Source organism: Triturus cristatus, chromosome 11 (genome assembly GCF_964204655.1).
Source record: "Triturus cristatus chromosome 11, aTriCri1.1, whole genome shotgun sequence".
Classification (NCBI taxonomy): domain Eukaryota; kingdom Metazoa; phylum Chordata; class Amphibia; order Caudata; family Salamandridae; genus Triturus; species Triturus cristatus.
The window spans coordinates 316,561,826-316,576,079 of record NC_140594.1 but is presented as its reverse complement, the minus strand read 5'-3'; the positions used below and the strand labels follow the sequence as shown (position 1 = coordinate 316,576,079).

The following is a 14,254-nucleotide window of genomic DNA, read 5'->3' as shown; positions in this document are numbered from 1 at the left end:
TCTGGCATGCCCTCACCTTGCACATCCCAACAGGTACCACAATCCCGAAGTTCAGTCCCTTGGAGGCCCAGATCATGATGGGAAATCTTGGAGGGTGGGGGGGGGGGGGGGGGGGTGTTACGGATCTACCGGTCACACTCCAACAGCAGTCCAATTACACTTGACCCGCTTAGACATCGATGGGAGGCTTGGTTGTGCCTCTTGAAGGAGGAGGACTAGTGTGACGCCCTAATGGCTCCCAAAACCGTCACTATTTCAGCCCGGCTCTGAGTAGTCCAGCTATACTACCTCCTCTGTGCATACCTTACTCCTAGTTGCCTCCACCAGGCTGGTCTTCTAGCTACCCCATCCTGCACACGCTGCGGGTCAGACCCAGCAGATTTCTTCCACATGGTATGGGTATGTCCCCATCGCATCCTGTATTGGGAGACACTGGTGTCGGAATTGACTGAAGTCCTGGGCTGGGTGGTGCCCTGTAACCCCCTGAACTTACTCCTGGGTGTCATGGACGGTCTAGATGGATCCCGAGCAGACAAATCCTTTTTGGGCACAGCCATCCATCATTATGGCAAAACTGGACATAGCTGCTGCCTGGAAAAGTCCCTCCCCACACATCATAGCTAAATGGTGCAGGGGCGTAGACTGGTGTGCAGCACAAGAGAAAACATTGTACGAGGCCAGGGGATGTCCGAACAGACATGGTCGGGTGAGGGGCAAATGGCTGGGTCAGGTCAATTAGGAGATTTCTGCTACTGGGCCAGAAACCTAGGTCCGGCCTGGGCCTTACGTGCGCTGTTAGCAAATGACAATACTGATATTGCTGCATCATAACTGTGATGAATTGTTGTGCTGTATTTTCTTTTCACTAACCTCAATAAAATTGGTTATAAAAAAAAAATAATAAGCATGCATAAGACAATATCCAACAAAAAGACATTCTATGAATTGGTTTCTACAAAACGGTGAATGCCATTCATTCTGAAAATTTCAATTAGACAGTTTAGGTGAAATGGTTTCTCAATAATGGTATTCCATGAAATTGTTTTTCTATGAAACCACATACAACTGTTGGGACTGGAGTAAGGCATAGCTGCCACAGTAACTTACAGCTTAAGGTTGCTGGGTCTCAATAATAGATAATATAAGCACATATCCATTCTTTACTGTTAATCTTGCCCCCTACCTCTGGGCAAACTTAATATTTAATCCAAACTCTTCTTCAAAAACGGTTGCGGTAACAAAATGCCTGAGGCAGGACTCCTGCAGTTGCCTCAGAGCTCTGAAAAATGCACAGAAGACTAATGTAGATGTGTATGTGTCTTAGCTTAGGTTACATGTGCATGTATCCCTGTAGGGGGCATATCATCAAGCATGACAGTTTTGCACCAAATAAACCATTTTATTGAGATCTGACAGAAGTAAATAACATGCAACATATAAAGCCAAATAAAATGGAGTGGGTACAGCATGCAAAACTACAAAAAACAAACCAGATCATATAAGCTCTAATATCCACAATCAGAAGCGAGATGGAACAACATTCTAAAAATATATATATTGCTGAATAAGTTATACCCTGTGTCATATGTAGTCACGGAGATGGTCACTGACCAATCCAAGGCTGTTTTCTTTTATTTAGGATTGATGCATGAATTAAAAGCAGTAAATTATTCCTAGATTCAAAAGATCAACAACAGGGGTTTTCAGTGAGCCACACCTGAGCGAGCAGCAGTCAACTGTCACGTAGTTGAGTAAGTGGGTTCTTGTTAGGGTAAATAATGTTGGCACTCAAATCCCACCAAAAAATGTGGTTTCATCGAAAGTTGTTTCACAAATCAAATACATTTTTTTTATTTCCTCTCCCAAAATTCCAAATTGGAGGGCATTTTGTAAGTGCCAAAACATGAGGACTGTTTCATGAGGACAGCATCACTCGTGTCTAAAAAATAATAATAAAAAAAAAAAAGTGTCCTCATGTAATGCAACCAGTACTATGTAAAGCGCTCTGATACCCAATTCGGGTCAAGTTCGCCCTATATAAAACTGTGTAAAATAAATAAATAAAATGCATGTTCATGATCTCTTTAAGCATTTTCTACATGTTTACCTTGAACTATAATAGAGTCTAGGCAGGGTGTGGAGCAACTGGAGACTTAAAGTAACAGTTTCAGGAAAGCCTTGATCAGTAGAGGGCAAAATGCCAAATTCTTCACACCAGTAACAATTTTTACCTCATAAGTTTGGCTCCTATCCCGAAGTTTTTAATATTAGCCGGTTATTGAAAGCGGGCTTAAAAATGCTATGCCAAAGGGATGATGCTGTAGCTCGAAAAGCCCAGGAAAGTTGGCTTCAAAGTATCTTTTCACCTGAAACTATGTACACAAAGTAGTTCCACTAAGACTACACAAAGGCCCAAATTCCTAGAAAATCATGCAGATTGGTCAGTATGCTCAGTATCCTATTTCAGGCTAGTTTGTCTTTGGTGTCTAACTAAAATATTGCATTTTTCTCAAATAGCAATTTCATATAATACATCATACATCCTGAAAGAGTGGCAATATCATTCTTGCCTGAAATGAGAGCAACAACTGTCTTCACCTTGATCTGCTTGAAGAAGTTTGCGTGGTTAAATCTAAGTAGAGAATTCCTGTGAATTACCTAGTACGGAAATTAGCTTGTTACTGTAATTACGCTTCTCGAAGTTTGGCCAAGTAATACCCCCTGAAATCAGGTAGTTAGACTCTCTGCTGAAACAGCCATTCTAAACTGGTAATACTTCCCATTTGCTTGTTTCAGCTTCTGCATAGAGGAAGTTCTAATAGGCTGCAACCTTTTGAAGTAAAATCTAATAGCCCTAAACATATATACAAACATGGATAGCAAAGAAAGAAATGTATCCTCAGTGAGGGATTTTAAATATTTTGCTAATGCTTCTTTTGTACGTGTGGCAGTATTGAGTGCAGAAGTGACCATAGAATGTCATCCGCCTACGCAAGAACTTTGGGTCATGCAAGAGATTCCTATTCTTTCCCTTTAAGAGATGGTGGCTCAAAACGTATAAGATAATTCCCTTGATTTTTCCAAGAACATATGTCACATTCAGCCCTATCTTCATTGTAAAGATAATTAGAGAATCTGAGAATGATTTCATGAATGGAAGCACAATCCTTCAACTCATTACCGTCCTCATCCCTGTTAACCCTGTTTTTATTTTGTTCTTACTTATCTTTGTTAGGAAGTACTGCTACACTTATCTTTGTTAGGCACTACTGTTACTTGTAATTTTGCTACTAAGTGAGTTTTTAGTTGAATTGAAGAGTGCAATATTGCAATTCCCTACTCTCCTGGTGATAGTGCTAGAATGTTGGATATTTTTTTTCGGTAAGTCTGTCTTAGTATTGGTACTCCTCAGTAGCCAAGCAACATTTACAAATAGTCTAAAGTCCAAGTTTTGGTCAGCTCGTAGAGTGGCCAAGACGATATGAATTTCAGTACAGATGTTCTATGAGCAACTGATTTGTTACAGATTGCATGTGCATTCTGATTCTACATCTTGCAGTAAATTACTTTTACAATGCAGCTTATAGACTTTAAGCCTCAGCTGGTGTGAGGTACTCGGTCTGTCACTATTATGTGATCTGCATTAGTAATAAGGTGACTTGCCGAAGAACATTTATTCCCACGTTATCTTGATATTAACAGTAACACTTCTAAAGGGTTTAAACAGGCATCAGCAAACCAAAAGTGGCCTTTGCTTGTTTAATTGCATTGAGGCTTTGTTTCCCCTTAAGATGGATGTCTGTCTTACTTATGTGTTTCTACTTCTGTGGCTTGTATATTCCTTCCCTGTTCTTCTCAGGTGGTCTTCTTGCATACCTGCCTTCAACTTTATGGCGGGCTCCCTGTTACACTTGATTTTATGTTGACCTTTTTTTGAAAGGTGGGTGTCTGCATCTTTTGCGCATTGCTTTCATGGTGTTCTAAACAGTTTCCTTAGTTATTGAAAGGGGTTTCCTTAGTTCTTGAAAGGGGCGCTCTGATCCATAATGCTTCCATCTGCTTTCCTCTGCCTGGTGCTTTCTTCCCACTTATCCCTTTCCGGCGAGGGCTGCATGACCGGTGCTCATTTGATCGTCCCATTCACTAAGCCTTTGACCGCTCACAGTGCAAAGTCAGTCAAGGTTCCTCCTATGCACCTATTGTTTCCCATCTTCACTGGGCTTTTCTGGCACTTGAGTGCCCTTTGTTGTTGGGCTGGCTTGGGCTACAATTCTATTTTTATTTTGTTCCCTGTATCAGCCTGTTGATGTCTGCCAAAATTGTTTGGGGGACTATTTTCGTGGTGCCATTTTTGAAGCTGGATCCTCTGTGTTTTTTGGTGATTTCTGGTGATCATGCGTGCTTCATGGCATTGCATATGTTGGTCTTGAAGTTGATCTTCTAGGGTCAAGTGTTATTCTCAACATTCTATTAATGCTTTGCCTGTGGTCGAGGTCCTTGTTTTCCTGACAGGTCATAGTTGCTGCTTGAACCTGGTGCACATTGTGCTACTTGGCTTCATTCTGTTCCTCTGCTATTCTCTGGTTGGGCTGGCATCCTACAGGTTTCAGGACTGATCATTGGCAGGTGTGGTTGGCTTGAGTGATCAACCTTTCCTTCCTGGGACTCTGCACCTTCTAGTGGATTCTTTGGGCACTTTAAGAGCTGGGCCGTGGGCTTGCCCTCTCTGTCTTTGTATTAGTAGCAAGCTGGACTACCTGAGTCCAAGACATAGTCTTCTCCTCCAAGTCATTGTGAGCAACAGGATAGCTGACTCAGGGTTGCAGTGTTTGGTTCAAGACAGGAAAGTGACTGTTCCTCCAGTGAGTTAGTTCTATTCTATTCTATTCTTTACTGCATCCCCCTTGCTGTGTTGCATGTGGATGCTGTGTTGACTGCTTTGTACTTGTACACTCTTGGTTTCTCATTCACTGTCCTGTGATGAGGGCGGCTGGTTGCCTAAATGGTCTTTCTCCTTCCCTTTCCATCTTGGGTAAAAGAGCAACTGGTTGAGCTGCCTTGCATATCTCTGAATGACCTGCCCTTGGTTACTTTTTGTCTTGGCCTGTGTATTACACTGCTGCTCGATTTTGCCATCAGATGCTCTTGACCATCTTCCTTGGTTTTTATTTTGTCCTGCGTGGCTTCTGGTTGCAGATAGAGATTCTTCTCCCTTAGCGGAGGTTCTTCACGGGCCGTCCTGCTCCACTTTCCCTTTCCACCACATGGCTGGATTTTTGGCCTATGGTTATCCTGGATTTCATTTTCATCCGCGCTTTCCGTTCCCTCTTTTCTTTCAACCTGTACCGGTGCGTCAGCTGGGTGGGGTAGGGGTTCAGCAGCCTCTTCTTCCTTTGGGGAACTCGTTGTTTGCTGCCACATGCTCAGGTCTTGATGAATCTGTCCAGTATTGCTCTTCACGAGATTGATGGCATGTGCACTCCTGGATTTCAGTACATATCCATTCCTCAACAACCAGGGTCCTCTTTGTGGCGCTTGGGCACTTATTGTTTGCCCTTACTTTTATTGGGCCTCTTGGGGTTCTGGGCACTCTGTTGTGAAATAACTATGTAGTAGGTATATGGATAGCAGTGCTGTCTGCTTTCTGGGTCTGTGGGATTGTGTGTCCCTCACTGTTAGCACGGTTTACCTGCCACACTTGTTTCCTAGCTCTTGTTTGACAGTTATCTTTTTGGTCCCGTGTAATTCTTCTTTGCAGGTACTTTTTGTTCACCTTCCTTTCTCATGCCTCTCCTCTGTCATGTCGTTTGCATAGTCTGTGACTTCCAGTGGTTCTCATTCTTTCAAAAAGCTTTCTGGAGTATTTAATACTGGTCTGAAGAAGAAGGTCATACAGGTAATGACCTGATAACTTACCAATAACCTTCATTACTCTTAATCCTACTCCTCTTGTTGACTTTCCTTATGGACCAACCAACCCCCCCTCCTCACTTGTGTTTGGCTTGAATATTAGAGGAGAATGCCGGAAATGTCAGCACCATTTATGGCACAAAGAAAGGATGAGTGATGCTTGCATTCTCACTTTTCAACTCGCATTTTCTGTCTTGGAGGTGGCACTCGCCTCACAATGAAGACCTGTGACAAGGACGAGTACGATTAAGAGTAATATAGATTATCAGTAAGTAATCATGGCATTACATCTCTTCTTTTACCTGTTTTATAGTTGCTTTTACAATTTTACCTCTAGTTCCATTACTGTCGGACTATTAATATAATTCTAATAGCCACTGTCTCTACACCACCTCAATCTGTGTAACCTTGTCACTGTTGCTTAACCACAGCATTGCCTCTTTTCATTAATTAATGTCTTATATTTTAGCTTCTATTACACTATTTTTAATTAAATAAAATATACCCTTTCTATCACCTTGCTAATCTTCATGGTATCTCTAAACTATGATAAATCTATAGTTTTTGTGTTTCATTATATGTAAATATTTTACATTAAATTCATTTTATCTGTTTGCACAATTTAATTTAAACTATTACATTATTGGTAACTACATTATATAACTAAATTAAATTCAAGTACATTTTGATAAAATGCAGTACCCACACCAAAATACTTATCCTAACCATGTGCTATGTTTATTTTTAATTTGATAAATTGTGTGCAAATAAAAATACATTATTGCTTTCAATTGATTTTTCAAAACAAAAGAATTCTCATAATGAAGGCTCTAAACCTTACCAGACACTTTGGTAAATATTTTAAGTCTATTTAATGAATTTTTTGTACGCTAAATTCTTTTTAAACAATGATCTCTTATTTACCGCTGATAGTTTGTTTTTTTTAATTCAAATTATGTTTATTAAAATATTGTTTTGGGTATGTCACTTCGTACCGTCTGTTAACTTGGTAACTAGGGGGTTCAGTACTGACATCACACATCTGCAGTGCTCCCCTTTCTTTGTTTTAATAAGCATGTGTGGAATTGAGGGAAAGGTCTAGAACACTGTTAGCACTTGTTTTAGTCCGAGCACTCGTCCTGTCTATTATTCTCTCTCACACTCCTGTTGAAGCATTGCATGAAAGACTGGTCACTTCTTTTTCTCATCTCAGATTTGGCTGTTACAGTCTCAGAGGTGGAACTTCAGAAGCAGGTGCTGGAGGCCATAAATTGTGTGCTTTATGTTCAACTGAAATTCAAGGGTAATGAGCTGGAGTATTACAACCCGCTGAACTCGTACATCCACGAGGTAAACTTCTGTTTGGGGACTTGGGGTTTGAAGAGATGGCTTAAACTTCATAGCATGATACATTTTGAAATGTGATGAAGGTATTGCTACGGGTGAACATCAACCATGTTGTTTAGTGAACAAACTCTGTCTACAGATAGAATGGGAGAATTTTAGAGTCCTTGTTCCTAACTAATTTTACATGCTGCAGCATCTTGTTTTACCATTTTTTTGTGGTTTTTTATGTAAATGTTTTTTTTTTCAAAAAAGGTATAAAAATTAGGAATGAAGAAAATAAATGCAGAAAGGGATGTAGTTTTTGACTGAATAACTTCAGTATCTGGAACTAGTTGAACCCTCATAATCTGTTTTTTACTATTATGTGGAAAACAAACGGTGGTTGACTCTGTAAAGACATTTTTTTTAAAAAGTTACAGGGTTAGCCTGAAGAGTTCATGGTTATGTTTCAAAGTAATCTTAAAGCATTCTTCCACTGGGTTGTTTCCTCATGGGTCAGTATTTGAGGGGTGCATTTTCTTTCTGCTTTGTCGTCATATTCAAGATTGAATAGCTTTTCCCAAATTTTGATGTTTTAGTGGTCACCCATCTTTTTAACTACAGGTATGTCAACACCAGTTAAGAGCACACCATCCTTAGGAAACTACTGGAAATATTTGCTTGGTGTTTTGCTTCTTTTTCCCCAATTCTCATTGACAGAAATCACCTTGCACCTTCACGGTAATTAATTAGACAGCAATAGCGGTGCTGAGAGACGTACACAGCAGATTTATTTTTGATGTCAATGTTTTATAGTTTGGCTGATAAGGGCTTCCATCAAAAAATGAAAGAGGCAAACTTGCGGATTTCCCACCCCTATTAGGCCCTTATTACAAGTTAGCCCTCAATTCGGATGAGACCCTCAAACACCTATTACTTGTACCATTGTGATTACACGATCTGTGACGTTTTTCCCAGTTCCATTGTTATTTCTCACTGAGATTTCACCTTCAAGCAGGCAAAATTTTTGGTAGATAAACCGTGGGTAATTAATTACCAGCAGAATCGGATGTAGTATTCCAGATTCCCTGGTAATTCCTCTTTTTTTCTTAGACCCTCAGGGTCCGACTTGTAATTTCTAATGGGCTGGACCACTCGCAATGCTGAAGTTACCTTACCCCTAGTATCCGTAACTCCAGGGGCGGAGGCGGAACACCAACCTATTACCCGAGCCACTCTTAACGTGACACATAAGGGTCGGGGCATCGTCAGTGAAGCCTTAGCTGGCCATCAGTAGAAACACTTTCCCAATGGTCCTTCTGCATTACCAGCTTGTGGAGTGGAATCCAGTATCCCTCTCTCTTCCCAGGTTCTGTATCCACAGTAACACTGGTGTAGGGGACTTAGTTTAGCTTGATAAAAATGAAATCTCCACAACACACCGATTTACTAATGACCAGGTCGCTGAACTCTGAAACGTTTGTGCACATTATCTTCAGTAATATATTTTGAGTCATTCTTGTGGCTTTACTCTGTGACATTGTCTGTTTTAAGTATATAATGCCACAATTGATCCTGTGCTTTGTTTTTCTGCTGTATTTTAGCTGATTAAAGTTTTTTTGACAAGATCATTGATGGCACTTTCATTTCCTAGGTTATAAGCCGTAAGACTGGAATCCCCATCAGTTTGTCTGTGCTCTACCTTACCCTTGCAGAACAGCTGGGTGTGCACCTCCATCCTGTCAACTTCCCTAACCATTTCCTGCTGAGATGGTGCCAAGGGGCAGACGGGTAAGGAACTGTGAATGTTTACATTCAGAAGGTAAAAATAATCTTGTTGGCCAATAATTACATTTAATGTGATTCCATGCTTAACAGTTCCAAAAACATATATTTCTATTGCATATAAGTATCTTTACAGCTAATCATTTTGTCAGATTGGCATGCAAAGGGCATCGTAAAGTTTTTTTTTCTCAAAATTCAAGGACCGAATTATTATAGTGTGGTGGTATCTAAAATTACTTTGTTGAGAGTGGCTGAACATGGGTTTATGGGATAGTGCATGCAAAATGGTGGTAGAGACTGCAGGTGATTCTCTAGAATGGAGTCTTGATAAGGGATACACCATTAGGTTCTGCAAGGGGGTGTGCATGTGGTGGGCTCATGGTGGATGCCACGGGGCGTGGCATTCAGTCTGACTGTAGTTGCGTATTTGGGAAGGGACACACAATGGCTTATCTTCCCATTAGCTGCTCAGAGGATAAGCTAGTTATTTTGGTCAGTGTTGACGAACATCAAGCAAGATGCAATAATGAAGAAAGGAAAATTTACTTTCCTGTAATTCAAGTTGTCCTTCAAGGTTATTTTATCGGAATGAAACAACAACCATCCACCTTCTTGGTAAAATAGTGTTAACGAATAATCTCAGATCAAAGATTACAAGTTGCCTTTCAGACTTATCTAGCAAAATGAACTAATTTTGATGGGGCCTTTGTAGTTACTCCTCCTAACCCTGTTTCCCCACTCAGGACTCGTGAGGCGCTACTGCAACGACTACTATGAGTAGGTACAAGGAACTGGGAGCTCAGCTGTAGTTCAGTTTTATCCTTATACTTCTCACTGTTAGGCAGAGTTTCTGACACTCCTACCAAGTGAGCACCTTGAATCAATGTTTCAAGTTTATTTTGTACACATTTGCATTTCATTGTAGAATAAAAAGAGTTCCTGAACAAAAGATGAAGGGAGCTCAATACCGCACCGCCTGAAATAGTCACTAAATCAAACAGAACCCGCTTCCTACCTCAAAGGCCATCAGCACATCAACCACATATTAAAAATATTTTTTACACAAAATATAGAGGCAACAGAAACATTATTGGATGACCACTACTGATTACTTTTCTTTATTTTCTATTTTCACAACAACGTAGACGCTTTTCACCTTGCAAAGGCTTAATCAGGGCTGCAAACATGAAAAACATATATTTATATCACAAATCATTTAAATATATATAGTTCTGTTTACAAGAAACTAAAAATAATACATAGACTTAGAAACAACATAACAAATAGAATCTATTTTCAAGCTCATTAAGAGACAATAATGTTCCATGCAACAAAACAGAGAAAAGGTATTTAAAATGACGTGTGCTCATTTGATACTATTGGAAAGGCAGAAAGCAAAGTCATTTATATACCACTGCGTAACACTGATTTCAGTAAAGATATGAAATGGCCACAGGATCGTGGTGTGTTCTACCTACTTGAATTTACGCCGAAATTGCTGTAATAAAAAGACTTACACATTGGCCCCTGAAAGCTCAAATTTGTCATCAGGGTTTAAAGTTGAATCTACTGTAAGTTGGAACCCTATGGTAGTCTAGTATGGACGCTAGTAAACTGCTGGGTCTGACAACTTAGAATAACATGTGAAATATCAATTTATATTCATTTTAAGTGTTTCTAGATTCTGGTACAATATACATTTTACTTTTAGGAAGATCCCTGTGATTCTCTGTGGATGCTTGTCTCCATAGGCCTTCATTTTCCGTTTGCGATCCAAGTCTTTAATGCAGGTTTCTTCCTCAGTATTTGATCGTCTGTTGGTCCATTGAGGTAACTTGGTAGTCATGGCTCTCCCGAGCATCAAGGTTGCATGGCTTTTACCTGTGGTCAAGTGAGGGGTGGAACAGTAAGCTTGAAGAGTCGAGTTTAAGAACGTTTTATGGTCTATCTTTTCTTGGACAGCTTTCTTAAGAATACTCTTGAAAATGTCGACAAGGCCATTGGCCTGTGGCCATAGAGGTGTGCTTTTCTGATGATTCTCATTATGATGACTGATCTTGAATCAGTGGAAAACAGGAGTGTTCATTAAAGATCACCTTCAGGTTATGTCCGTTGCCAAGAGGATCAAAGAAGTCAACAGCAATCATTTCCCATGCATGCAGTGGAAACCCTGACCTGTTTAAGATGTGTTGGGTGGTTTTCGATGACAGGCAGTTGCATAGATGACAGGCATTCAATTCTCTTTCAACTCTCTCATTTAGATGTGGACAGCAGACTTGGTCTCAGAGAGCTCATTTGGGGCAGCAATTCCATAATGTCTTTCATGGGCCACTTCAATTATCTGTTGTCGCAGACTCTCTAGATCTACAATGACCATTCTCGAACCTATTAGAATAATGCTTTCCTGAGTAACAGACAGTTCATCTTTGACATTTTTGAACTTCTGATATTTACTGTCACTGATAAGAGGTCGAAAGTGTTGGTACCAAGACTGATCTGTAATAATGTCTTTCAGTTTTAACATGTCACTATTTTGACTTGTGGCAGTGACATTTTGTTCCAGTGAAATGGCAGCCGGGGTGCTTGATTTCACGATGAAATGTATGTATGCTTCAGCCGTTGGAATGGGTGCCAGGGCACTGTAGAGGCACTCGTGAGAAGTAGTTGACAGTGTTCTGATCTATCCCTGGATTATGCACAATGGTGTAGTTCTACTTTTACATTCCCACACCACAACGCTCAGTGCGAGGAGGCATTTCTGTCTTTGGATTGCCACAGATAGACAACAATGCTTGATGATCTGTCACAAGTGTGAAGGGCTTCCCATACAAGAATACATGGAAATGTTCACAAGCCCACTCCACTCCTAAGCTTTCTTTCTCAGATTGTGAACAAGCACGTTTAGTTTGGGAAAAACTTGAACTTGCATATGCCGCAATACGTCTTCGAGCATTTGAGTGCCTGCTGTGCTGCACAAAAATGGTGCCTAACCCGACAGGGCTAGCATCAACAACAACTTCAGTATGAAGCTTTGGATCAATTTATGCCACTTCAGTGGCGTTCTAAATAGCTTGTTTGGTTTTCTGGAAACTTTGCTTGCATGTGACCACAGAAAATAAACATTATTTTTCATCAAGTCTCTTAATGGCACACTGACAATGGCAAAGTCTAGTACGTTTCTAGAGCAATAGCTGGCCATGCCAAGGAATGAATGTAACATGAAATCATCTTGTGGGGGACTGTCAGTTGACAGCACTTGCACTCTAGCTCGATCAGGTGTCATGCCCCCATCAGAAAAGATATGGCTAAATAATTTTAACTTTGTGTTATGGAACTTGCATTTTTCAGCATTCAAAGTTCTGCTGGCATCAGCAAGCAAATGGCACACTTGCTTGAGAGCTTTATTGTGCTGCTTCTGTGTAGCTCCGAAAACCAATATGTCATCACTATAATTGAAAGCTTTCATTACAGGCTGTATAATACGTCGAAATACATCTTGAAATAGCTCTGCAGCTGATGACACACCAAAATCTATGTAGAAAGGTTGTAATGTACCTGCAATTCTCCCCGAGTTCCAACTGATATCATTTATTCAGATCAAGGCGAGAGAATGCCTACGGACCATTCAATCGTGTTATCAAGTCAGCATTGTGCGGACCTGGATGTCGTTCTCTTTCAGTTGTGTTGTTCGCTTGACGCATATCCATGCAGATGCATACAGCTCCTTCGCTGCCCTTTTTGGGTACTACCACTATGGAAGAAACCCATGGAGTTGGAACAGTGGAACGCTCAATGATATTGTGTTTGAGTAAGGATTCAAGTTCTTTTTCAACTGCTTGAAAAGCAATGCGTCTGTGTCTTTGAGCAATAGGACGGGTGTCCTCATTAATGTGTAATTGGAACTTCATAGTCTTGAGTTTTGCCAACCCATGAAACAACAAAGGGAATTGACTCACTATTGCATGATGAGCATTCATGTTATAGTTCACGGATATCCGTCCCATAAAAGCAGCTGTGGATGCTTTGGTTTTCTTGTGTTTTATCGTTGCTATAAATGAACCTTCACTTTGTAGTGACGTCAAGGCAGTCCATGTATAAACTTTAGTTTTCTATAGCGTAAGTTTGGGTAATGGAGACAGTTCAGTATATTTCTCCTCAGACATAATATTTATTGATGCACCACAGTTGATGATGAAAGGTATTGAACAAATGTTGACTTTTAATGTGATTTTCAGACAATGTTTGAATGACGTTGAAGCTTTGTCGTGTAGCCTTTTCCTCGACTGGTATTTTTCCTTACGTGCGGCCAGTCCATCATGTGCACGTTTCTCTGTGGTAAACATTGACATGGCAGAACCATCTTCTTCACTTTCACTTGACATTGATATTGAAGAGCTGTTTGAAGATTTAGATACCAGATAACTTTGATGTCAGTTTGCCTCAGCTGATGTGGTCGCTTGGCCTTATGGGCATGCGTCGAATGTTGCACCTGGACTTTCGGACAGCCATTTTGTCTTCACACCGTGATGCACTTAGTTTTTTCTTCACCTAGCAGACAGCCACCAAATGGTTCTCCTTTCCACAGCCTTTGCAGATCTGCCCAATGGCGGGACATTTACCTTTGTGTGGAAACAAAAATCCACACCTAAAGTACAACTTCTTATTCTGTGAAGAAATCCTTCTGTGTCCCTCAGCCTTGTCCTTTGGCTTACTTTTCACGTTCATGACTGACTCACTCTGGGCATCTCCGGCATCCATGTCAGCAGCTTGTCGATCAGCACACTCTTCAGCTCTGGCAGCCATGAGATCTCACTCCAGACTAAGAGTTTCTCTGAGCATTTGTTGCATGAATGAATCTGGCAAGCATCTGTCAATTATTCTGAGGCATATAGCTTCCTCATCATTCGATTAATTGAACTTAGTGTTTGATGAACGTATCCAGTCTCTCAACAAATTTCGTCAATGGTGTCACCAGGTTTCTGTCGTGCTGGACTGACGATGTATATTTCTTAATCTACATTCGGCAATAGATTAAACTTGAGATTTAAGGCTGCTTTGACTTGACTGTATGTAATTTCGGCAGTTTGCTTCATTTTCTTTAGGACTTCTTGTACTCCTTCACCAGCAAGATTCTTAAGGTGCTTGATAATTTTCTTGTTATCTGCTTCTTCTATCACATCAGTGAAATAATCAAATGTCCCTATCCAGGCTGTCCATCTGTCACCAATATTTA

The 14,254-nt window shown here is 40.5% G+C and overlaps 1 protein-coding gene across 1 annotated transcript in view; it reads left to right on the top strand.

Annotated features, from left to right (window-relative positions):
- The window catches only part of FBXO21 (F-box protein 21), a 177,034-nt gene that overhangs the window by 59,737 nt on the left and 103,043 nt on the right, over positions 1–14,254 (top strand). The window contains exons 6-7 of the mRNA XM_085632767.1: positions 7,124–7,260; positions 8,891–9,027. Coding sequence (XP_085488893.1) covers positions 7,124–7,260; positions 8,891–9,027 — 274 coding nt within the window. The remainder of the gene's footprint in view (positions 1–7,123; positions 7,261–8,890; positions 9,028–14,254) is intronic.